Source organism: Mesoplodon mirus, assembly GCF_964341445.2.
Source record: "Mesoplodon mirus genome assembly, contig: HAP1_SCAFFOLD_859, whole genome shotgun sequence".
In the NCBI taxonomy this organism is placed as follows: domain Eukaryota; kingdom Metazoa; phylum Chordata; class Mammalia; order Artiodactyla; family Ziphiidae; genus Mesoplodon; species Mesoplodon mirus.
This window is the reverse complement of record NW_028295181.1, coordinates 75,483-100,722: the sequence shown is the minus strand read 5'-3', so window position 1 is coordinate 100,722 and position 25,240 is coordinate 75,483. Positions and strand designations below refer to the sequence as shown.

The following is a 25,240-nucleotide window of genomic DNA, read 5'->3' as shown; positions in this document are numbered from 1 at the left end:
ATAACTGTAAGACGGAAGAATTTGACTGGATGTATTCTTGTCTTTTTAAATTTTTTTTTTAAACATTCAGAATTGTAATTGTAGACCATTCCTCTTAAAGCATCATTGCCATACGCCTTTGGACATGGCCTAGAGTCATCCCATCTGTTCCTCTGTTTTATTTCTTTTAATCATTTAAGTTTTCTTTCTGGACTTAGGACCAGTTACTGTGCTCTGCTAGAGCCTTCATTTCCAGGGTATAAATGACATTTTTTAAATTATGAAAATAATTCAAGCATACACAAAAGTGTAGAGAATATAGTCCCTTTATGTATTTTCCTGGGTGTAGGAGGGCGGAAAGCAGAGCAGCAGTGTTGGAATTGAGAGCAAACTGGTGACCTCAGGTGCAGAGAACAACTTGGCTTAGCTTTTGTCTTACTCAGGGTGAGTGAGATTTGAGCAATTAGGAATGAGCTTTCTAGCCTTTAGTGAGAGATGGCCACTCTTTGCCTAATCAGGATGGGAACTGGATTTCTCAGTCTTTACAGGGCCTTTGTTGCTTTGTGACACGTTTGTTGGAGCCTGTGTGGGAACCTGACCGCTGTCAGGCCAGCTCCTGGATGCAGAGGCGTGGTGGTCGGAGGTGGTGCCCGTCTGTTCCCTTTCCTGCCCTTGGTCCATTTTCCTATCTGACGTCATCTCAGCAGCATAGAGCTGGGAGTCAGGAGTGACCAAGAAGTAGAACGAAGTCCCTTCTGGAAAAGGAGTTTGAAGGAAATGAGAGTCAAAGGGTCTAATGTGTGGCTGGTCAGGATGTCATTAGGTTCACTTTACTGTGAAGATGGTGGTTCCACTTCCAGCCTCGATGATGCAGTTCCTGTTTCAGCAGAATTGCTGACGAACATTTAAGTGACCTCAAATGTTCAAAAGAAGTGATTTAAAAGTCAGGCCATTGAAAAATATTTTCTGTAAATAACCCCTTAACATCTAAGCACTCTCCTCCCCAAAATAATAAATAACTTCATTTTTCAGGAACTAAGTTAAACATCACTAGGCAGAAGGTGACATAATAAACGGCTTTTTTTTTTAAGCTTGTTGATTCCATTTCACTTGGAAATGTTATCTTACAACTGATGTAAATTTTAAGAAATATTTTGCAGGGATAAAAATAAGCTTTATCAAGGGGAGTGTATGTGGATTTTTATTTTTTTCTATTACATAAAAGAAGGAGTGTTTCTAAATTTTTTTAAATGAGTGGGTAGAGTCTTGAATCTAATACCATCACGACCTTGGACAAAGTCATTTTTTTCCAATGTATGCCTTCTTATCTGCTCTAAGGAGATCTGACACTGACTTAGAGCTGTTGTCCAGATTAATTGATGGATTGCAGGGAGCTTAAATTCCAAAGCTTTTACTTGCTCGCTGCTAAGAAGGGTCTGGGGACAGATTTAGAGAGACGAGGGTTAGTGCCAAATACATATCCCTCATTTCTCCTACAGCGAAGGGATTTTTAAAAGTGAAACTTGAAAAGTCAAAAGCCCAACATCAAAACTAGAATATACAAAGTGTAAATTCTTCTGTTGGTTTAGATGAAGCTTTTCTGTACCTGGATGTTTTTTTAAATTAGTTGAAATAAAAAAATTTTTTCAGGTAGAGCTGTTATAAATTATTTCAGAAAATTTGCAGTGTATGTCTGTTATACAGGTAGGAGTTTGGTAAGCTTTGTGTTAAGAAGTGTTTAAAATTATTTAATTTCCCCTAGTGTGGGAGGGCTGTGATGCTGTGGAAGCCCTGCAGATGGAGAGCATTATATTTTGTCTAACATAATTTAAATAGTCCCAATTCTTGCCTGAAGGGTTAGTAGATTGAGTCTTTAATAAGTTGCTTGTAAAGTGAGGAGAAAAGTAGAAGAGGTGTCAGGGAAAAGGTTTATTTTGGTCTTCAGGACAGAGCCCGATTATATTTTATTCTTTTTCTAAGAAGTAGGCAGACTTTTAAATTTTTTTAAATAAAGCTAATTAGAGTTTCTATATGATCATACAAATTTGGATTCACCGTGTTTTTTTGTTCAAATATGTTATGGGATCTCATAACATTGCTTCTTAGGTGGACCCGTATATATTGTATTTCTACTATTGTGGCTTTTTTGTTTTTGTCTTGAATCAAGCAATTCACTCAATACGGTTTTCTACATGTGTTAAAACACTGTCTAGTGGTGTACATACAAAGTTTTAAAATCTTTAAAATGTTGAAAGTGTTTGTTTAGTTGCGAGCACATAGCTAGGCTGAGCTTCTCTTCCCAGGTATGTTCCTTGTGTGGCCCTAGGCAGATTTTTGTGCATTCCTACATTAATTCTTGCCACTTCAGAGCTTGATCAAATTGTAGTGTTAGAGGGCTTCCCTGGTGGCGCAGTGGTTGAGAGTCCGCCTGCCGATGCAGGGGAAGCAGGTTCGTGCCCTGGTCCGGGAAGATCCCACATGCCACGGAGTGGCTGGGCCTGTGAGCCAACACAGCCAAAAAGAAAAAGAAAAAAAAAAAAGACAAATTGTACTGCTAGGGATAAAGAGGGACATTTCATAATGATAGATAGGTTAGGATAAAATGTTATATTCAAACAATGGAGTGCTACTTAGCAATAAAAAGGAACAAACTACTGATACATTCAACAACATGAATGAATCTCAAAAACATTACATTAAGTGATGGACATCTTGCAGAAAAGAGCACACATTGTACCGTTCCATTTATTTGAAGCTCTAGAGCACACAATATTAATATATGATGGAAAAAAAAATTGTCGTGTTAGAGAACTAAGTTTAAACCTGAATGTGTTTTCAGCCGTTGGTTGAAGCTTTTGTTAAGCATGCGTTCCTGTGAGGCATACAGATACCTGAACATGGCTGTCTACTCCACTGCTAACTCCAGGGACAAAGGACAAATCCTGTCAAAACCACATAATTTCAAGGTCTTTAAGGCAGGATCCTCCCAATTTTCTGTGCGGTTGTACCAACTCATCATTTGGTGATATTTAAACCAGATGGGAACATGTCACCCTTGCCAGGCTTTAACTTGGATGGGGAGAGTGAGGATCTCTTAGGATTTGTACTCTGGTGTCTTTTTATTTGTGGGACAGGGGGTGAGGCCATGGAGATGAGCAAGGTCTAGAAAGAATTTTGGGACTATAACCTCCATTTTGTAAAATTCCAGATATTCCAAGCTTTTTCCTCTCCCAGAGAGGCTCTTATCCAATATTTTGGACAAATTGAGAACAGCCACCAGATTTTCCAGCGGAAGGCTGGCTTTGGGGATTTGTGTAGGGTGTGAGTTTGGGGTTTTTAAAGATTGTACTTAATGGCAGCCCATTCTTCTGGGTTCCTTTCTATAAGTACTTTTTTTCCCCACTGCTAACCTTGTGGCTTTTCCTGTCTTCCAAGTGTAAAATACATCCTTGACTTATGTTAATAGATAATTGCTCATCAGATTTTTTTTGAGGGGAACAGGGTTTAAAATTTGATTTAGGATCCAAGGTAATTTATTTTTGGCAGTTGGTATTAGCTAGCTAGGACATGAAAACTTGCAGAGAATAGGGATTTCATGGAAAAATCGTGGAGCAGGAATCCACACATTTGGCTTCTGGTGTGTGTTCCATTATCTTCATGTTATCCTTGAGCTTCCAGCCTTGAGGTTGGATTTTCAAGGTTTTATTCCGTTAACCTGCCTTTTTTTGTTTGTTTTAATAAATTTATTTATTTATTTTTGGCTGCCTTGTGCTGTGCGCGGGCTTTCTCTGGTTGCGGCGAGCGGGGCTACTCTTCACTTACGTGTGCAGACTTCTCATTTTGGTGGCTTCTCTTGTCTAGAGCACGGGCTCTAGGCACGTGGGCTTCAGTAGCTGTGGCATGTGGGCTCAGTAGTTGTGGCTCACAGTCTCTAGAATGCAGGCTCAGTAGTTGTGGCACACAGGCTTAGTTGCTCTGTGGCATGTGGTATCTTCCCAGACCAGGGCTCGAACCTGTGCCCACTGAATTGGCAGGCGGATTCTTAACCACTGCGCCACCAGGGAAGCCCTAACCTGCCTTTTAAAATGAGGATAATTCTGGCCCTGCTTTACATGATGAGGCATAAAGAGGTAAGTAAACATGCTCAAGGTCATGTGACTACTAAGTGGAGGAGCCTGATACGAGCCCACACAGTACTCTTAACCATTACTTATATTGCCTATATCCACATGAAATTGGGATTACATGAGACGGCAGATGGAAAATTATGAACCTTTTTATTCTTTTTTTTTAAATTGAAGTGTAGTTGATTTACAATATTGTGTTAGTTTCAGGCGTACAGCAAAGTAGTTCAGTTATATATATACTTTTTCAGATAATTTTCCATTATAGGTTATTACAAGCTATTGAATATTGCTCCCTGTGTTACGCAGTAAATCCTTGTTGCTTATCTATTCTATGTATAGTAGTTTGTATCTGTTGATACCATACTCCTAATTTATCCCTCCCCGACCCTCCCTTTCCCCCTTGGTACCCCTAAGTTTTTTTTCTATGTCTGTGAGTCTGTTTCTGTGTTATACATAGATTCATTGCTGTTATCTTTTAGATTCCACATATAAGTGATGACATATATTTGTCTTTGATTTACTTCACTCAGTATAATTTCTGGGTCCATCCATGTTGCTGCAAATGACATCATTTCGTTCTTTTTTATGGCTGCATAATAATCCATTGTATGTATGTACCACATGTTTATCCATTCATCTGTTGGTGGACACTTAGGTTGCTTCCATGTCTTGGCTGTTGTTATGAACATTGGGGTGCATGTAGCTTTTCAAAGTGTGGTTTTCTCCAGATACAGGCCCAGGAGTGGGGTTGCTGGATCCTATGGTAACTCTGTTTTTAGTTTTTAAGGAACCTCCATACTGTTCTCCAAGTGGCTGTACCAATTTACATTCCCACCAACAGTGTAGGAGGGTTCCCTTTTCCCTTTTGTTAACTGAGTTCTTGCTGCTAAGGTAGGATTTTTTTTTTCCACCTGTGCTGTGCGGCTTGCAGGATCTTAGTTTGCTGACCAGGGAGTGAACTGAACCCGGGCCCATGGCATTGAAAGCGCCGAGTCCTAACCACTGCACTGCCAGTGAATTCCAAGGACAATTTTATAGATAAGGAAGCTGTGCTGAGAGATGTTAAATGACTTGTCTAAGGTGACACAGCTTTTAAAGGACAAATTAGGGAATTCCAAACTGGCTTTTTACTTCCAAGTTCAGTGTTCTTCTTTCTAATATGTGGTGGCCAGTGGCTCCTTTCATAGATCCCAGAAATTAGCTGGGCTTTTTGGGAAGGAGAGTGTGATCTTCCTTTGCTTCTTTGTGGTTATCCTAACGCACTGAAGGAAAATCAGTACTAGAAAGCTGCCCTTATGTGATACCAAAGTACAGTACCATTTTGTTTTGTCTGTTATAGTTGCCTGTAAAATGTAATTATAAAATTTTAAGTAAACCGTGTGCCCTTATTTTTTAACTTATCAATGTGTATGAGCTTGGCCATTCCATATACTTCTGGTTGGTTGGCTCATTTGTGTGGAAACTCCCGGCTCATCAATTTCAGTGACCACTTAGCGTCAATTGGAAGAATATGGAAGAAGCTCCTCTGGCCATTGGAAAGGTCAGCTAGGTTTGAGAACTACTGGTTTAGGTGATTCCCTGATGAGGTTTAGGCAGCTGTTAATATAGGGAAGTTTCTTACCTGTTGACTTTGAATTAATAGAAATTCTCAGCTCCACTACAAGAAACTAAGGAATCCTTTCGGTCAGTTCTGGTGAATGAAGAAATGGATTGGGTCCTTGGGGTTGGTTATGGGTTCAATTCAGTACATTTATTGATATGTCAGTAAGTGCCAGGAATTGTGTTAAGGTTCTGCAGTTTACAGCTTTGACTTAAAGGAACTCATAGTCTGCTGGTGAGAAAGACCAGTAATTATATAGTAGGATGTGTGCAAGTAATGGAAATTGTATATAGAATGGTTGAAGATATGAGGGTTGGGGGGGTGTGGAGGTGGGTGGAGTATGGGGAGAGGGGGCAGCCTGGGGTTATCTGGGAAGGCATTAGGTTAAGGCAGGTTTAGGGAGGAAATGGGAGTGTAGAATGAGAGTGAGGGTCATGAGAACTCGCAGAAACACCAACATTTAAGGACTAAAGAGACTCTAGTTGGAGGCCGCAGGAACTGTGCTGGGAAGCCAAGGGGAGAAAATAGCTGGTGTGTTGAGCCTGTATCTCAGACTTACATGACTTCTCGGTGACGATTTTCTTAAGTCTCAGCTGTAGACACAGCTGTAAAATCCTCTATTTAAAATCTGGGAAAGTAGGTAATAGAAGAGTTTTTATAGTGTGTCCCGTTGATACCAGGCAGCCATTCAAATGAGGACCAGTTTTATCAGGCTGGAACTTCCTTATATTTTAGGTTAAAGAGGGTCATCTTTTAAATCAAATTGATTATTATTATTTTTGGCCGTGCCGCATGGCTTGCAGGATCCTAGTTCCCCCACCAGGGATCGAACCTGGGCCCTGGCAGTGAAAGCCTGAGTCCTAACCACTGGACCTCCAGGGGATTCCCCAAATTAATTATTAAATGTGGCAATAAATGTGAAAGAAATAAGATAGTGCTCTCTCTAAAACAGTAACACTGAGATACATTATAAATTTATTCTAAGAGTTTTTTGGACATGAGATTGATTTATCTACCATCCTAAATTGGGCTTGCCTGTGTAATAGTACACCCTTTTATCTTTCATACAGGAGATCTAGCCTTGAAGCATGGTCAGAATTAGAGTATACTGAATAGACTATCAGGTTGTCCTTGTGTAAATATTAGATGATCGGCAGTGGGATAAACAGCAGCTTCCTAGCAATTCCAGTACAGGCTCAGGCTTCAGTCTTTTACTTCAGATATGGCTATTAGGGATCATATGTGTTCCAAAATTATTTCGACTTTTATTGCTAGACGTAGAGTTAATACATCTTAATTGCAGCAGGGCTGAAGAGCTGTTAAATATTTGCTTTTAGTGAAATGTATGGCTTACTATTTGTTTCTTCTTTGTTTGTTTGTTTAGTGCAGTTGCAAATGTGTCTTGAGGTGGAACATCAAACAAAACAAAGATTTAGTATCTTCTCTGAGGCTCAGGCTGATGTTCATTGTCAGTACTGTCCCTTTCCCGACTTTGATTTTGAATCTCCAGGGGTGACCACCGGTTTGTCAAGTACTAAAGGTGTAGAGCAGCAAGTGTTTACAGACCTGATGCGGCCTTAAAGTGAGGGTGCGGGATGTTTAACTTTCCCTGCCCTTGGCGCCCAGGTAGGTGTGGGTGTTGCTGAGTGAAGGTGGAGGGGGAAGAGTTCAGCCTCGTTCCTAAACCCCTTCCCCCTTCCCCAACAAATCTTTTTTTTTTTTTTTTTGACAAATCACTAAAATTTATTTATTTATTTATTTATTTATTTTTGGCTGCGTTGGGTCTTCGTTGCTGCACGCAGGCTTTCTCTAGTTGTGGCGAGCGGGGGCTACTCTTCGTTGCGGTGTGCGGGCTTCTCGTTGCGGTGGCTTCTCTTGTTGTGGAGCATGGGCTCTAGGCACGCGGCTTTCAGTAGTTGTGGCTCGCAGGCTCTAGAGCGCAGGCTCAGTAGTTGTGGCACACTGGTTTAGTTGCTCCATGGCATGTGGGATCTTCCTGGCCCAGGGCTGGAACCTGTGTCCCCTGCACTGGCAGGTGGATTTTTAACCACTGTGCAACTAGGGAAGCCCCCTCTGTGAATTTAAAAGGATACTTCCATTATAGGCTTGATGAGACTTTAGGGATATGCCAAAAATCTGTATGAATCACTCCAGGTAACTTTGGTAGTTATCTATTAAGGACATTTTGGAAGAGTAAGATGGCCTCCATGTGATCTAGTTATTCCCTCTTACTGTTTATAAACCAGATTGTACTTAGCTTGTTTGTACAGAGGGGCCTGGGAAGAAACTATTTCTTTGAGGTTTGAGAAGCAGTATCAATGGGAGGACTGTTTTATATCAATATTTTCATATGGCTTTAACAATAATAAATTTAAGTCATTTAGAGGTCACATAAATACAGATTATCATTTCCAAGTTTTATTAAAAGTGGTGGGAAAAGAACTTGTTGGGACTAATGCTTTAATAACGAAACACCATGACATGCCTCTATGTATGTATTTATTTATTTTTGGCTGCACTGGGTCATAGTTGCAGCACGTGGGATCTTCCATTGCAGCATGCGGGTTTAATTGCCCCACGGCATGTGGGGTCTTAGTTGCCCAACCAGGGATTGAACCCACATCCTTTGCATTGGAAGACGGATTCTTAACCACTGGACCACCAGGGAAGTCCCGACATGTCTCTTTTTTACTGGTGTATTTTCATTTACTAATAGATGGTCCATAGAAACAATGCTTTGCCTTCCCAAATACTTAATATTCAGCAATTAAAACATTCTTTTAAACAAGAAGTTGTGTAAAACTGAAAACTGGCTCTTACCAAGCCCCATCTATAGGAGTTAAAACTTTAACAAATGTTCTTATTCCTTGGTACTTATTATCTTAATACAACTATCAAAAGTCTGTGTATATTAGCAAATGATTGCATTGGTATTTTCACGTTCTTTTTGGTGGTAGGACTTTAGGGAAGACTGGGTTGCCATATAGCTTTTCTAAAAACGTTGGCATTACACAAACAGGTCAAGAAATCATTGTTAGTGAATGGAGAAAACACTTGAAGGGGCTGCTTTTTCGTTTTGTTTTTTGTTTTTTGCGGTACGTGGGCCTCTCACTGCCGTGGCCTCTCCCGCCGCGGAGCACAGGCTCCGGACGCGCAGGCCCAGCAGCCGTGGCCCACGGGCCCAGCCGCTGTGGGATCCTCCCAGACCGGGACACAAACCCACCTCCCCCGCATCGGCAGGTGGACCCCCAACCACTGCGCCACCAGGGAAGTGAAGGGACTGCTTTTAAAATCTGTGTGGACAGAGTTCTCTGGAGAGCCAGATTGGATGGGGAACCCTGTAGGGGTCTGTTAGTTGTTTCCAAGGTTTGGGCTGAGGACTCTTGGAGAGTTCACAGGACCTTTTCAGCAGGTCCGCAGGAACTTCCTCTTTTCAACTAAATGTTTATCTGTGACCAGCTTTTCTTCATACATTTTAACCAAAACAACATATACAACAACTGATTGACAGCAGAAGATATGAAAATCCAGCTTATTTCTATTAAGCCAGACATTAAAGAGATTTGCAAAATAAAACTCTTCTCACCAATTCATTGCTTATTATTAAATGAATTTTTTAAATGTCTTTTAATTTCTAATGCAGTAAAAATGAATGGATAGAACCCATCTGAAGTAAAACTCTTTGAAGCCGTCAATTTTTAAGAGTTTAAAGGGGACCTAAGGCCAAAAATTGGAGAGTTGCAGTACTAAAAAAGGAACTAACTTCTGCAAAGGCTTGACTCAATAGGAATAAATCTAGGACCTATGCATAAGCAGTTTCTCTTTGTGCTCAACCTTTGAAGAGGATATTATAACACCAGTAGAGGATTTGGTAAAAACTTCCCTTATTCACCTATCTGTTGCTTCTGTGAAGTGAAAATTTCAAAGTGTTTTCAAAAAGGCAAACAATAAATTTTTCCACATAGCCAGCAACAACTAAACTGTCGAAGTGGGCCTTTTTGGTCTCATCTTGTCAAGTTTAAATTTTTCTGTATTAAAGATATGATTGTGTTTCATTTTTTGAGAGCTCTCTATTGGAATCAGAAGAGTTTGGAACACAAAAGATAAAAATTGATCCAAATGATTTTTTTAAGTGACTTTTTTTTGGAACTGTTTTAGATATACAGAAAAATTGAGAAGATAGTTGAGTTCCCATATACTCCTCACCTAGTTTCCCCTTTTCTTACCATTCTGCATTATCAGTATGACACATTTATTATAATCGGTGAACCACTGTTGTTATTAACCCAAGTCCATGAACTTACACAGATGAACTGAGGTTTTACCTAACGTCCTCTTCTGTTCTAGGGTCTCATTCAGGACACCACACTGCGTTTGGTTGTCAGGTCTCTTTAGGCTCTTCTTAGCTGTGGCAGTTTCTCAGATATCTTGGCTTTGATGACCTTGACCGTTTTGAGGAGGACTGACTGGGTATGTGGGCAAATTTTTTTTCTTTTTTTTAAAGGGACATTTATTCTTGCAGTCTTTTCTGTTGGCTGTGGAATGATTTAAACACTAAAGCTGTGGGAGTTTTTGTGTTACACCTAAGTAACCCCCTGTGCTACAATATGAACCTCGCTTGATACAGTTGCCCATATCTAAATAAGGAGCAGGATGTGTTTTTACTAAAACATTGTTCTCTTTGTTTCCAAATTCTTGTCACCAGGTTTTCTTCATTGGCAAATTTTTAGCAGAGCTTTTTTGATTTTATATTTTTTAATCTTTAGCTTTATAGAGACATTTAAAATTAATTTTCCTAATTAGACTTTTTACTTGTTCAGTAACATTTATTGAACATCCATAGCACTGTTCTATGAAGGTAGTTTTCATTTTAAATTCTTCCTTAATAACCATTTTTACACTTCTCTATAGAGGCAGAACACGACATCATTCATAAAAGGCAGTCTCAGGCAGGCACCTGTAATCACTGTGATCATGTTGATTTCTTTTTTCCTGTAACTTCAGTATGTAAAATGTGACCCTGAATGGAGCTGAAATAAGCTTCCTAGAAGGTATAGATATTTTGTTTATAGTGAATAACATTGGAAAGTAAAGGAAATAACCTAAATGTCCAATACTAAGAAAATTTTAAAGTATCAATACAATGAAACGTTAATGTTCCCAGTATAGAAATAAGTAAAAGGCAATATAATTTTTTTTGGTTTGAAATTATGAAGATAAGCATTTTGGAAAAAATACTGGAAGGACGTGTAGCAAAATGTAACAGGTTTTTCTCTGAGATTTTGGCTCATTTTTTCTTCTTTATATGTTTTTTCTGAAATTTCAGCAGTAAGCATTACTTTTGTATTAGGAAAAAAGTATTTTAGACCCATTCTATCGCTTAGTCTTTGTCCCATAAGAAAATATGCAGTCAGGAAGTTTTATGTAGTGGACATACAGGAAGTGGCTTGGTCAATATAAAATACTGATATGGGACCGTATGTAGGCTTGCCCACTAGAGTGTTGTTTTTTGTGTTACAGAAGCTGAATTCCACTGCCACCCTAGCAGCTCCTCTCTTGGCAGATCCATTGTTAACTGCCTTACCCTTGGATTAATAAACCTAAGACAATCTTATAAGAAGCTCTCTCTCTTTTTTCTTTTCTTTTCCTTTTTTTTTTTTTTTTTTGGCCACACCACACGGCATGTGGGATCTTATTTCCCCGACCAGGGATTGAACCTGGGGGTAGAGTCCTAACCACTGGACCGCCAGGGAATTCCCTAGGAAGCTCTTTAAACATGGATATCTGACAGTACATCCTCTGACTTGAAAAAGCAAGATGCATGTATCTCAATGCTGGAAAAAGAGTACAGCAAAAAAATAGATTAATGGACCTTGCATAGTATATATTAATGAATTCTATCTTATACAAATTTATAATGAAGATTAGAGAATCAAAACCACGGTGTTAAACATAACCAGTCAAAAACAAGAACAAGGTTGCAGTAGGCTTCCTGGAAACTACAAAGCTTTGCAACATGAACATTCCCTAATCATTATCATTTTTTTTTAACCATTTACTTTGTAAATGCCAGGCACCTGTCTAAAGGCTTTGCCCCTATTATTTTATTTAAGTCTCCTGGTTTCCTCTTTTTACATGTACCTGAGGCACAGGGAGATGAACCTACTTCACACCCACACAGTAGAGTCAGGATTTGAACCCAGGCAGTGTGACTGAGAGCCTACCCTCTTTAACGTCTGTTCTACTGTACAGGAGGTGGTAAAGGGCATCACTGTGCCTTAAAACTCAGCCCTGAAGAAATGACAGATGAGGATGATACAGGGGAGCCCTTTTTTGTTTTTGCTTTTAATTTTATATAAGCTTATTCTGGCTTTATTGAGTTAAATGTATAAAATAGCAGTGTATACACAGAGGGATTTAATACATGATATATATAATTATCTTTAAAAAGTCAGGGTGCAAGTTAAAACCAAAAGTTCTTTTCTCTCCCAAATATACTGTTACTTCTTTTTTTAAAAATGTTGCTTTCGGGCTTCCCTGGTGGCACAGTGGTTGAGAATCTGCCTGCCAGTGCAGAGGTCACGGGTTCGAGCCCTGGTCTGGGAAGATCCCACATGCTGCGGAGCAACTGGGCCCGTGAGCCACAACTACTGAGCCTGCGCGTCTGGAGCCTGTGCTCTGCAGCAAGAGAGGCCGCGACAGTGAGAGGCCCACGCACCGTGATGAAGAGTGGCCCCCGCTCGCCGCAACTAGAGAAAGCCCACGTGCAGCAACGAAGACCCAACACAGCCAAAAATAAATAAATATATATATTTAATTTAAAAAATGTTGCTTTCTTCTTTTTTTTTAAAGGGAACTTTATTATATATTTATTTATTTTTGGCTACATTGGGTCTTTGTTGCTGTGCGTGGGCGGGCTTTCTGCAGTTGCGGTGAGCGGGGGCTACTCTTCCTTGCGGTGCGCGGGCTTCTCATTGCGGTGGTTTCTCGTTGCGGAGCACGGGCTCTAGGCGCGTGGGCTTCAGTAGTTGTGGCGTGCAGGCTTTGGTAGTTGTGGCGTGCGGGCTCGCAGGCTCTTGAGCACAGGCTCAGTAGTTGTGGCGCACGGGCTTAGTTGCTCCCCGGCATGTGGGATCTTCCCGGACCAGGGCTTGAACCCTTGTCCCCTGCATTGGCAGGCTGATTCTTAACCACTGCGCTACCAGGGAAGCCCTCTTCTTTTTTAAAGGTTATACTCCATTTATAGTTGTTATAAAATAATTTGCTTTATTTAGGGGAACTCTTTAACCTGTGTTGAAATAGCTGTGATGAAAAGTGCTGGTTGGCCACTAGATGCTAACTAGAGTTAGGCTGAAAGGATGGGGCCCTTAAAGGTAAACTTCAGAGGTCAGTTGCTCCTTGAAAGTTGAGGTTGCATTCACTTCTTGTTAGAGGAAAATTACATTTCAGTGGTCAGAACTTAATGTCATGTAATACTTGTTATTTTTGCTTTACAGTAAAACAAACTTTACATTTGTAATTTCAGTTCTTACCATAGTCCTGAAAGTAGCTATTGTTCGTACTTTACAGATGGGAAAGTTGAGATTCCTGAAGTGGTGGTAAGAGAACCGAATCGCAAATTCTGGTCTTCTGACTTTCAGTGCGTTGCTCTTTTTTTTTTTTTTTTTTTTTGGTCCTATACTAATCGCCTGCTTACATTCTGAGGAACAAGTGTCTTATCCATTATTATTATGCTTGGTTAAGTATAAAGAGAAGGGATTGAAAGAAAGTGGGTTGGGGTAGTGAGATAAGAACTTAAAGGTGCGAAATTTTTAAAGGAAAGCCAGACATATTCTCAGGACCTTTGTTTGGTTACAGACCCCTTTGAGACCCTGGTGAAAGCTGTGAGCCTTCCCAGAAAAATCCACATACACTCAGTTCTATTTACAATTTAAATGCCTAGGCTTTAGGGTAGAACAGTGTGGCTCCTTAGTCTAAGAAGGAACTCCTCAAAATAAAGTGTTTTTACCAGTGGTTCACTAAGGACCGGAGATCTTAAACAGGCTTTGAACAAATTGGCAGCTAATTAAAGCTGCCTGGGGCCACGTCTGCCCAGAGGGAAGTAAGCAGCAAGGGAGAAGCAGCATGACCAGCATTTTATTTACCTTGGGAGACTTTGAATGAAGCCTTTTGTGTTACAAAGCTTTCCTGATAGACACCTAGCAGTGTCGTCATGAGTGGCGTGGGACGCCTGAGGGGTTCATAAATAGTAAGTCTGCTCTATAAGTGGGAATTGATGACGATTATGCTGTGCCTTGTACTACCTCTTCCGTTTGTGCAGGTGTCTTAAGGATATCTTACTGACAAACCATTTAATTGATGAGAAAGTAGTCTTTTAAATTGTATTTCATATATGTGTTACGGAAATCTTTATTAAGGTTGATAAATCTTAGGCTCAACAGAAAGCTTTTCTAACGTGCCTTAAAATACTGAGATAAATTCTTTGTTTGGATCGTTCAAAGTTTCACCGAAGTTCTGTGGTAATGCTGATAACATAGAAGCTATAAGAATCTGTATTAACAACACTGAGTTTACCTCTGCTGGCATTGGATTAAAATCCTGTGAGTGCATTTATTCAGTGATGACTGGGTTTGATAGAATATACGCAGTTAGAAAAAATGCTTTGGTTCTTAATTCACGTTGTTATTTGTAAACTAACCAGAATGTACTTTTGACGCTGATTTTTAATTGGTTTTGTCTGCAGGGAATCGGAGAACTAACTTGTAGTGAGCTCTGTAGAGGGTATACTTTCTTGTTTTGCTGATCGTTAGGTCTTACACTGGCGTCAGCCTCTAGAAAGATTAAAACAGTATTCCAGTAAGTTAAGTATGTGGATGCTAACAGTGGATCATGTACAGAGTGAATTTTCCTGGTGTTTCTGAAAAATCTTTAGCATTCGATGAAAGTGATTTTCATACTGGTCAATTTTATAATTTCAAACATTTCTCTCAGTTAAATGTGCGGTAACTTATTTTTGCTTGGTTAGTGCTAGGACTAAGGAAAATGTTTACCTGGTGTTTCTCAGGCCTCTCTGAGGGTTTTTAAGTGTCAATGGTCTACTTAACTGCTTTCCCAAGGAATATATTTTTTAATGCTCAGGAAAATAATTGAGCTTTTAAATAATATACCTGTACTTTTATTTTGAAAGGGTTAAAATAAAACCATTTTAAAGTTTTTAAAGGAAATTAAGATGAATATCAGCAGGGAATTTACATTGAACTCCTTGCAATCTATTATCTTGTTTGTATGGAAATGCTGTTGTTTTCTTTAAAAAATTATTAATTAATTAATTTTTGGCTGCATTGGGTCTTCGTTGCTGAGTGTGGGCTTTCTCTAGTTGCGGTGAGCAGGGGCTACTCTTCGTTGCGTTGCGCGGGCTTCTCACCGCGGTGGCTTCTCTTGTTGTGGAGCATGGGCTCTAGGTGCGCGGGCTTCAGGAGTTGTGGCATGCGGGCTCAGTAGTTGTGGCTCGTGGGCTCTAGCGCGCAGGCTCAGTAGTTGTGGCGCACGGGCTTAGTTGCTCCACAGCACGTGGGATCTTCCTGGACCAGGGCTCGAACGCATGTCCCCTGCGTTGGCAGGTGCATTCTTAACTTGTGCGCCACCAGGGAAACCCTGGAAATGCTATTTTTATGTTAGAAAAAAAATGATTTTATGAACTATTTTATTGGTAGAGGCTGAAAGTTTCGGTTAGATTACATGATATCCCTATTAGATACTTAAGTGTCAAACCAAAAATTATCACGTTTCTAAATGGAGATTTTCATTATTTATTTGACTATTTAATTTGAGGATTATATTCCTGTTTGAAATTTTTCACTTCTTAGAGGCTTTAATATGGTCTCTTTCCTTCTCTGATGGCTTTTTTAAAAAATTAAAAATCTTTTTATTGAACTTAGTTGATTTACAATGTTGTGTACATGGCTTTTTTCCGCATGTAAACGTCATGGCCCAACGAGGCCAGACTCTGCCAAGAATACCTTTGTTCTAATATGACATGTAATCGTTCTATTGGAGTAGAGCGTTACAGCTGACCGAGTCTCAGAACCGAAGGACATGTATCCCGTTTTCTCTGTCATTGCAACCAGAGGAGGAGACAAAATTTGCAGTGATCTGTGTTTAATGAAGGAATGATCTACTGACATGGTTTTAGTTTTAAACGTATTATACCCACTGTGTGAGCTTCCTTAGTGACAGATACATAGTGTTTTTCCCTTTGATGTTTGATTTTTAGGATTTATTTTATTTGAAAAAGGGTTCAGGCTAAAACAAGTATCAATTAAATAACATACATACATACAAAGACACAGCTCACCTTAATTGATAAAACTTTAATATGTACACTTAAGATGAGATTAATTTTTGTATCGTGTTTTGGGAGTAGAAGGCATATTTGATTCATTGGAGGATATCATTATACATTACTCATAAATCTTAATCTGTAAAAATTGCAGGTCATTTGGACAGTAGGTTAATCATTTACTTGTATATTCTGACACATTGTCTTTGATATAGTTTTGGTCTAACCTTCAACCCAAATCAATTCATTTCAGAAAGCCTACAGCTTTTATAAAGTATTAGAGAGCAAAGCTCTGAGCAATATCAAGTCTTCCATTAGCCTGCCACAGAATATTAAGAAGCGATGGGATTTCCTTCTGCTACATTGTATTATGTATAATTAAACACATTGCTCTCTTTATCTTTAGTTATCAAGGTAAACAAAAATCACTAATCTTTTTGACCCAGGGTGGAGTAGGTAGTATTTTTTAAAGTTTATTAGCAGTACAGTGTATCTTTAACTGGCATTTAAACATTAGCCATAGTCTTTGTTGAAGAGGCTGTATGACAGCATTAGACACTTGAAGTCCTGATCTGTCATTGACTTCTTAAACAGTATTGCCGTTTTTTCTTTTTTCTTTTCTTTTTTTCTTCCTATTCTTTTTTGGGGTGGTAGTAAATAGCTTTGTACCAATTTGTAATCTGCTTTTTTCCTTTGAAAAAAATTGTAAAATTTACTTTTTAACATATTTAATCAGGCATTGCTGGTGGGCATTTTTACTTAAGTGTTTGTATCACAAAAACAAAACCTGTTTTACTTTTAAACTAAGAGCAGTGATAAACTCCAGCAGTATAAATTTGAAATAAAAATAATCTCTTTCCCCCTTCCTATTACAACAGTCTTTAAAATTTACATATGTTAACACAAATTTGCATGTTTTAGTTTTTTACTCATCCACTGTTGGCTATCTTTCCATGTTTAGAACATCTAGATATTCTTTATTACCGCTGCAGAGTATTTTATTGTTATTTACAGATGTACCAACATTTGTATTAACTTGTTCTCTTACTCTAAAATAATTTATTATTTAATAGGTATTACTTAATGTATTTAATATATTTCCGACTGCATTTAAAATGGGTAAGGAAGCAAAAGAAAAATCACCTATAATCCTACCAAAGACAAACCACTGTTAACCATTTTGCTCTCTTTCCAGTGTTTTATTTTCCTATTGCACAGCCTGTTTTTCTTTCTTTCATAAAATATATATAAGGAAAAATTTCAGTGTCAATAGAGCTGTACAACAGCATGAACTTTTTTGTCTTAAGAAATTATGTTGAAATATGAAAATACTGAATAATATAAAATATACCATTGTAACCATTTTAAAGGTGCATGCAATTCAGTAACATTAAATACATTCACAATGTTGTACAACCATCACCACTGTCCGTCTCCAGAACCTTTTCATTATTCCAAACTGAAACTCTACCTGTTAACACAGCATAATTTTTATGCCTTTAAACTATTCTCTTATCATGAACATTTAAGTTGTTTCCAGTTTTCTCCACTTACAGACAACAGTCCATACACACTCTCCTTCCTGTCTGTTTTCTCCTGATAGCAGTTCTTCCAAGAACCTGTATCAGTAGATATGTTAAGGGTGATTCTTAAAATTGGTTTTGGATGTCAGTTTTTTTCTTTTCCCCCCACAGAAGAACTTATCCTCAATTTTATAATAAAAGTTAATGTAACTGGGTTACATATATTAAAATACAGTCTGTAGATAATTTGACATTAATATAGCTATTTTGTAGGAGGAGAGATACTTATGGAATAGAGGAGTCAAAGTCTTTTTTTGCCTGAGTTGATGATTTTTCATCGGCAATTGAGGCTCAGTGACGTTGCTGGTTGGAGGGGTGCTAGGCGGGGTGTGTGCAGAATGTATCATTTGGAGAAGGGTCATCATACATATTCTGCTGTTCTGGTGGAAAAAGAGTTAAGAAACTACTGCCCTGTGTTCTGTTGACTCATTAGAGATAACATGCTTTACTTAAACAGGGTTTTAACTTTAAAACCATTTTTTAAATGTCAGAATTATAAATTTTTCTAATGAAAACCTTTGCTTCTCCACTAGGCTTGGCAGCCACCATTTGCATGTGATGTTGACAAACTTCATTTTACCCCACGTATCCAGAGGCTGAATGAATTGGAGGTAATGTCTTAACTACTATGCTGGTTGCCTGTATTCCAGCGGGGGCTTCTTTGAAAGAGGCTGTGTCACAAATCTAGTGGTTTCAGTGAAGCGAAAACATGGCCAGTAACTGATAATAATGGTAAAACAAATGGTGATAAGCCTTTGCAGCTAACCCAGTTTCATTAAAAACACTGATTTTTGTTAGTAATTGCCAGCCTATTAATTAATAAATGCATTTAAATCCTTCTCAATCTAGGTGACAACCAATAGAGTTTAGGTTTTGAAAGGCATGTGCTTTCAGAACCGTTTAATGGAAAAGATTCTCCAGCTCTGATATTCTTCCAAAATACATGTCTTCAGTTAGATTTAATGAGTTAGTTTCCCTAGGAGGAGTGACTGGCACTTCTCTAGAGAAGAGGTAGTATTTCTTCTTTAGTCTGTGGGCGACGTAAGCCCTAAAGCACTGGGTGAAGAAGGCTTGGGTGTTGATAGCATAGAGGTTCATTGTTGATATGAATGCTTTGCTAATCTGATTTTCATATTGAACCATGTTTTGTTTGTCTCTACTAAACGAAACATTCTTAACTTAAATGGCACATATGTCCACTGGAATCCAGTGGGCATTGGCAGTAGTAGCATCTAGTGTATGTATTTTCAAGTATTTCAATGTATTTTCATGTCGAGCTTGAAAGATGGGGAGGTGGGTATTAACTTTGAAGTGCTTGGGAATATCTGAATATTGATCTCAATTTTGGTCTTGTGCAAGATAAAAGTCTTAAAACTGTCTGACTTAATTTCACAATGAGCGGGAAGAAAAATGACAAAGTTTTAAAAAATGACTTGTAGGCAACAGTAATAATCTGTTAAGGGAGTAACATTGAAGAAAGTTTCTGGTTTTCTGTTATCTTTAAGTTATCAGGACTTTAAAGATAAGTGGTTCTGTTGTAAATCTGCTTTTAGATTTGTGTTTGAGCAAATCAGAAAATTTGTACTCGGAGAGAGCAGGACTTTAAAATACCCAAACTGTAAAAGGACGAAAGGGGCATATAGAATCTTACTTATGATACTCATTAAATAAAGCACCTCTCAGATCGCCTATTTATGTTACGGGAGGACTTACTGAGTGTGTAACTACTACTTTCCTGGCACATGGTAGGGGCTGAATTAAATTTTTGTTGAGTTAACATATAATTATTTAACCAGTTTTATTCTGTGTATTTTGGGGAAGTTTCCCCTATTGAATTCACAAGTGGTATTGCACTTAATAAGAATGAAAATATCACATGCACAGGTAATAGGAGCTTTATAATAAGCTAGGTAAAAGTAAAACTCAGTTCTTTGTCATTTAGGCTCAAACTCGTGTAAAATTAAATTTCTTGGACCAGATTGCAAAGTACTGGGAATTACAGGGAAGTACTCTGAAAATTCCACATGTGGAGAGGAAGATCTTGGACTTGTTTCAGCTTAATAAGGTAAAAGCCTAATGACCATCTTTCTCATTGAATAATTTTTCTGACAGCATGAATTTGATCTTCTTTGCCTTAAAATAAGAAACTTACTGCTTGAAATATGTAAAATAAAATTCTTCATTTAGTTTTGTGATTAATTGGTCTCTGCTTGTCAGGTCTGAAAGCCTTATCTTGTGAAATATTTTGCTGCCACCTGTTTTTTGGTAATTTTTAAACTCCGTAATAGTCCTCTTAGATATTCCTGTCTGTTTTATTGCAGATAAGACAACAGAGGCTTTCAGTGTCCAAGCTGACCAACTGAAAAGACTGTTACAATTCTATATCTTAAAGTTCATTTCAGTCTAAAGCCTGCATTATTTCCCCCAGACATGCTGCCGTTCTTGCTACTCCTCAGCTTATTAGAACCTTTTCTTTATCAGAGATTTCACTGCTAATTTAATTCTTCCTCATGGAAAATCTTGGCTGCTTTGGGGAACTGAGAAGTAGCTTTTGGAGGGGTACAAAAAGTTTATGGAATATGCTGTTAAAAGCAGTGTTTTAAATTTCTAGTTTAAAATTAATAGTGCATATATATATATTTTATTCGGAAAATGTATTTTTAAAAGATGACCACAGCCAAGAACTAATTTCTTTTGCTGTTTTATTTAATAGTTAGTTGCAGAGGAAGGTGGATTTGCAGTTGTTTGCAAGGAGAGAAAATGGACCAAAATTGCCACCAAGATGGGGTTTGCTCCTGGCAAAGCTGTGGGCTCCCATATCAGAGGGCATTATGAGCGAATTCTCAACCCCTACAACTTATTCCTGTCTGGAGACAGTTTGAGGGTGAGTGGGGCTAGCCTTAACCTGTTTTATTTCACTACTTTTTGGCACATGGTCTTTGGGAGGAATGAAAAGGCCTTGATTATGTGTGGAAAACTTGCTTGGAAGACTTTTGTTTATGGATTTTTCCTCCCATGTTTTTGTTTTGAGAGCAACCATACTAAGAAGGTTGTTTTTGGAATGAATAAGGTTACAGAGGAAATATTCTTTTGTTATCAAAAACTGAAATCTGTATTAACTTGGCAATAGATGTTCCTTTCTTACAGCAGTTGGTTATTACGTACTTGTTACGGCTTATGCTTTTGCATTCACTTACTGTTTAAAGTGTAATCCTGGTTGTCACATGAAAATACAACACGTGAAATAACTTGCCTGCCTGCTCTCTTTTGCCAGCTGAGGTCTCCAAGGAGATTCTCATAGAATGTTGACATTGGTAGAGAGTAGGGGACTCAGTAATGCTGGACAGCTCATGGAGCCCTCTGCTAATAGTTCCTGTGTAACCGTGTTTGTTTCCTTACAAAGGTGGTATTTGCCAAATTACTCAGATAAAAACTTTTGTTCTAATTAAAAGCAAAACAATATTATAAAAACTTCCCACTTATTCTAGGCCCTGGTAGAAAGCAGAATGTCATAATTGTTTACACCCTTTGAGATATTCTACACTAGAACAGTGAGCCCTGTAATTTTAGGAATTGTTACTGTGCTATAGAGAGGGAGGAAGATCACAACATAGTTTCTGAGGGTAAACCTGCTAATCAAAACTCTGTCTTGATACAGACATATTATCTGGAATGCTTAAATCCTATAGGTTTTCGTAGCATTGTGTTTTTCTTTTCTCTCTCCCTTGATTCCAGATGGGCTTTCTTTTTAGCCTGGAAAATGTGACTAATCTAATACTCAGAAAGTTGTTTAAAGAAATGTGCACTGTGTCAATGTTTAGTGAACCCATGGATGAAATTGTTTAAAATGTTGTATATGGAGCCTTTATGTCTCTGTTTTATAGTCAGATCTACATACAGTTGCCCACAATAGATTTTCTCCTTTGAACCTTCTTATCTCGGTGCAGAAGTTAGGTGAATAAAGGGAGAGAGAGAGTCTGCTTTATGGGTTTAGAAACAGCTCATCTGTATACTTAGAGAGGCCCTAAATTTCATAGTTGAAGAGTGGGTAAGCATTTACACAATCATAGTCTGAAGGGAACAGGTATTCAAAGATACCGTTTACAAACATTCCATCTACAACACAGATAAATACCTGTTGAAGGGCCTACGGATACACGTTCCCTGTGGAAGGTATAAAAACAAAGGAAAGTATGATGAAAATAAATCCCTCCTAATCCTCTCATCTGCTTTTTTTTAAGGCTATTTTTATGCACCTATACACAAATTGGAAGTGTATTCTTTACGTATACAGTATTTTTCCTGCATAACATGTCACTGTATATTTTTTAAGATACAGGTTTTTTTTTAAAATTTATTTATTTTTGGCTGCATTGGGTCTTTGTTGCTGCACGCAGGCTTTCTCTAGTTGTGGCGAGCTGGGGCTACTCTTCGTTGCGGTACTCAGGCTTCTCATTGCGGTGGCTTCTCTTTTGCAGAGCACGGGCTCTAGGCATGCATGTGGGCTTCAGTAGTGGCAGCACAAGGGCTCAGTAGTTGTGGCTCATGGGCTCTAGAGGGCAGGCTCAGTAGTTGTGGTGCACGGGCTTAGTTGCTCCACAGCATGTGGGATCTTCCCGGACCATGGCTCGAACCCGTGTCCCCTGCATTGGCAGGTGGATTCTTAACCATTGTGCCACCAGGGAAGCCTGAAGATACAGGTTTTAATGACTCTGTGTCAATTCCATTTTTATACCCAGAACTTGATTTATTTCTCCTGTTGCTGAATTCTTTTTTTTTTTTTTTTTTGGAATTTTGGAATTTTATTTTATTTTTTATACAGCAGGTTCTCATTAGTTATCTATTTTATACATATTAGTAGATATATGTCAATCCTAATCTCCCAGTTCATCCCACCACCATCACCCCATCCCGCCACTTTCCCTCCTTGGTGTCCATACGTTTGTTCTCTACATCTGTGTCTCAATTTCTGCCCTGCAAACCGGTTCATCCGTACCATTTTTCTAGGTTCCACATATATGTGTTAATAAACAATATTTGTTTTTCTCTTTCTGACTCACTTCACTCTGTACGACAGTCTCTAGATCCATCCACGTCTCTACAGATGACCCAATTTCGTTCCTTTTTATGGCTGAGTAATATTCCATTGTATATATGTACCACAACTTCTTTATCCATTCATCTGTCGATGGGCATTAGGTTGCTTCCATGACCTGGCTATTGTAAACAGTGCTGCAGTGAACATTGGGGGTGCGTGTGTCTTTTTGAATTATGGTTTTCTCTGGGTATATGCCCAGTAGTGGGATTGCTGGATCATAATGGTAATTTTATTTTTAGTTTTTTGAGGAACCTCCATACTGTTCTCCATAGTGTCTGTATCAATTTACATTCCAACCAACAGTGCAAGAGGGTTCCCTTTTCTCCACACCCTCTCCAGCATTTGTTGTTTGTAGATTTTCTGATGATGCCTATTCTAACTGGTGTGAGGTGATACCTCATTGTAGTTTTGATTTGCTTTTCTCTAATAATTAGTGATGTTGAGCGGCTTTTCATGTGTCTCTTGGCCATCTGTATATCTTCTTTGGAGAAATGTCTGTTTAGGTCTTCTGCCCATTTTTGGATTGGGTTGTTTGTTTTTTAATATTGAGCTGCATGAGCTGTTTATATATTTTGGAGATTAATCCTTTGTTGATTCATTTGCAAATATTTCTCCCATTCTGAGGGTTGTCTTTTGGTCTTGTTTATGGTTTCCTTTGCTGTGCAAAAGCTTTGAAGTTTCATTAGGTCCCATTTGTTTATTTTTGTTTTTGTTTCCATTACTCTAAGAGGTGGATCACAAAAGATCTTGCTGTGATTTATGTCAAAGAGTGTTCTTCCTCTGTTTTCCTCTAAGAGTTTTATAGTGTCTGGTCTTACATTTAGGTTTCTAATCCATTTTGAGTTTATTTTTGTATATGGTGTTAGGGAGTGTTCTAATTTCATTCTTTTACATGTAGCTGTCCAGTTTTCCCAGCAGCACTTATTGAAGAGACTGTCTTTTCTCCATTATATATCTTTGCTTCCTTTGTCATAGATTAGTTGACCATAGGTGCGTGGGTTTATCTCTGGGCTTTCTGTCTTGTTCCATTGATCTATGTTTCTGTTTTTGTGCCAGTACCATATTGTCTGGATTACTGTAGCTTTGTAGTATAGTCTGAAGTCAGGGAGTCTGATTCCTCCAGCTCCGTTTTTTTTCCTCAAGACTGCTTTGGCTATTCGGGGTCTTTTGTGTCTCCATACAAACTTTAAGATGATTTGTCAATGTTTTGTGCCATTGGTAATTTGATAGGGATTGCATTGAATCTGTAGATTGCTTTGGGTAGTAGAGTCATTTTCACAATATTGATTCTTCCAATCCAGGAACATGGTATATCTCTCCATCTGTTGGTATCATCTTTAATTTCTTTCATCAGTGTCTTATAGTTTTCTGCATACAGATCTTTTGTCTCCCTAGGTAGGTTTATTCCTAGGTATTTTATTCTTTTTGTTGCAGTGGTAAATGGGAGTGTTTCCATAATTTCTCTTTCAGATTTTTCATCATTAGTGTATAGGAATTCCAGAGATTTCTGTGCATTAATTTTGTATCCTGAAACTTTACCAAATTCATTGATTAGCTCTAGTAGTTTTCTGGTGGCATTTTAGGATTCCCTATGTATAGTATCATGTCATCTGCAAACAGTGACAGTTTTACTTCTTCTTTTCCAATTTGTATTCCTTTTATTTCTTTTTCTTCTCTTATTGCCATGGCTAGGACTTCCAAAACTATGTTGAATAATAGTGGTGAGAGTGGACATCCTTGTCTTGTTCCTGATCTTAGAGGAAATGCTTTTATTTTTTCACCATTGAGAATGGTGTGTGCTGTGGGTTTGTCATATATGGCCTTTTTTATGTTGAGGTAGATTCCCTCTATGCCCACTTTCTGGAGACTTTTTATCATAAATGGGTGTTGAATTTTGTTAACAGCTTTTCCTGCATCTATTGAGATGATCATATTTTTATTCTACAATTTGTTAATATGGTGTATCACATTGATTGATTTGCATATATTGAAGAATCCTTGCATCCCTGGGATAAATCCCACTTGATCGTGGTGTATGATCCTTTTAATGTGTTGTTGGATTCTGTTTGCTAGTATTTTGTTGAGGATTTTTGCATCTATATTCATCAGTGATATTGGTCTGTAATTTTCTTTTTTTGTAGTATCTTTGTCTGGTTTTGGTATCAGGGTGATGGTGGCCTCACAGAATGAGTTTGGGAGTGTTCCTTCCCCTGCAATTTTTTGGAAGAGTTTGAGAAGGATGGGTGTTAGCTCTTCTCTAAATGTTTGATAGAATTCACCTGTGAAGCCATCTGGTCCTGGACTTTTGTTTGTTGGAAGATTTTTAATCACAGTTTCAATTTCATTACTTGTGATTGGTCTGTTCATATATTCTGTTTCTTCCTGGTTCAGTCTTGGAAGGTTATACCTTTCTAAGAATTTGTCCATTTCTTCCAGCTTGTCCATTTTATTGGCAAAGAGTTGCTTGTAGTAGTCTCTTAGGATGCTTTGTATTTCTGTGGTGTCTGTTGTAAC

At 38.4% G+C, this 25,240-nt stretch overlaps 1 protein-coding gene across 1 annotated transcript in view; it reads left to right on the top strand.

Annotated features, from left to right (window-relative positions):
* Positions 1–25,240, top strand: part of LOC309797674 (lysine-specific demethylase 5B) — a 72,032-nt gene that overhangs the window by 5,502 nt on the left and 41,290 nt on the right. The window contains exons 2-4 of the mRNA XM_082646123.1: positions 18,162–18,239; positions 19,571–19,693; positions 20,342–20,512. Of these exons, the coding sequence (XP_082502249.1) occupies positions 18,162–18,239; positions 19,571–19,693; positions 20,342–20,512 (372 nt within the window). The remainder of the gene's footprint in view (positions 1–18,161; positions 18,240–19,570; positions 19,694–20,341; positions 20,513–25,240) is intronic.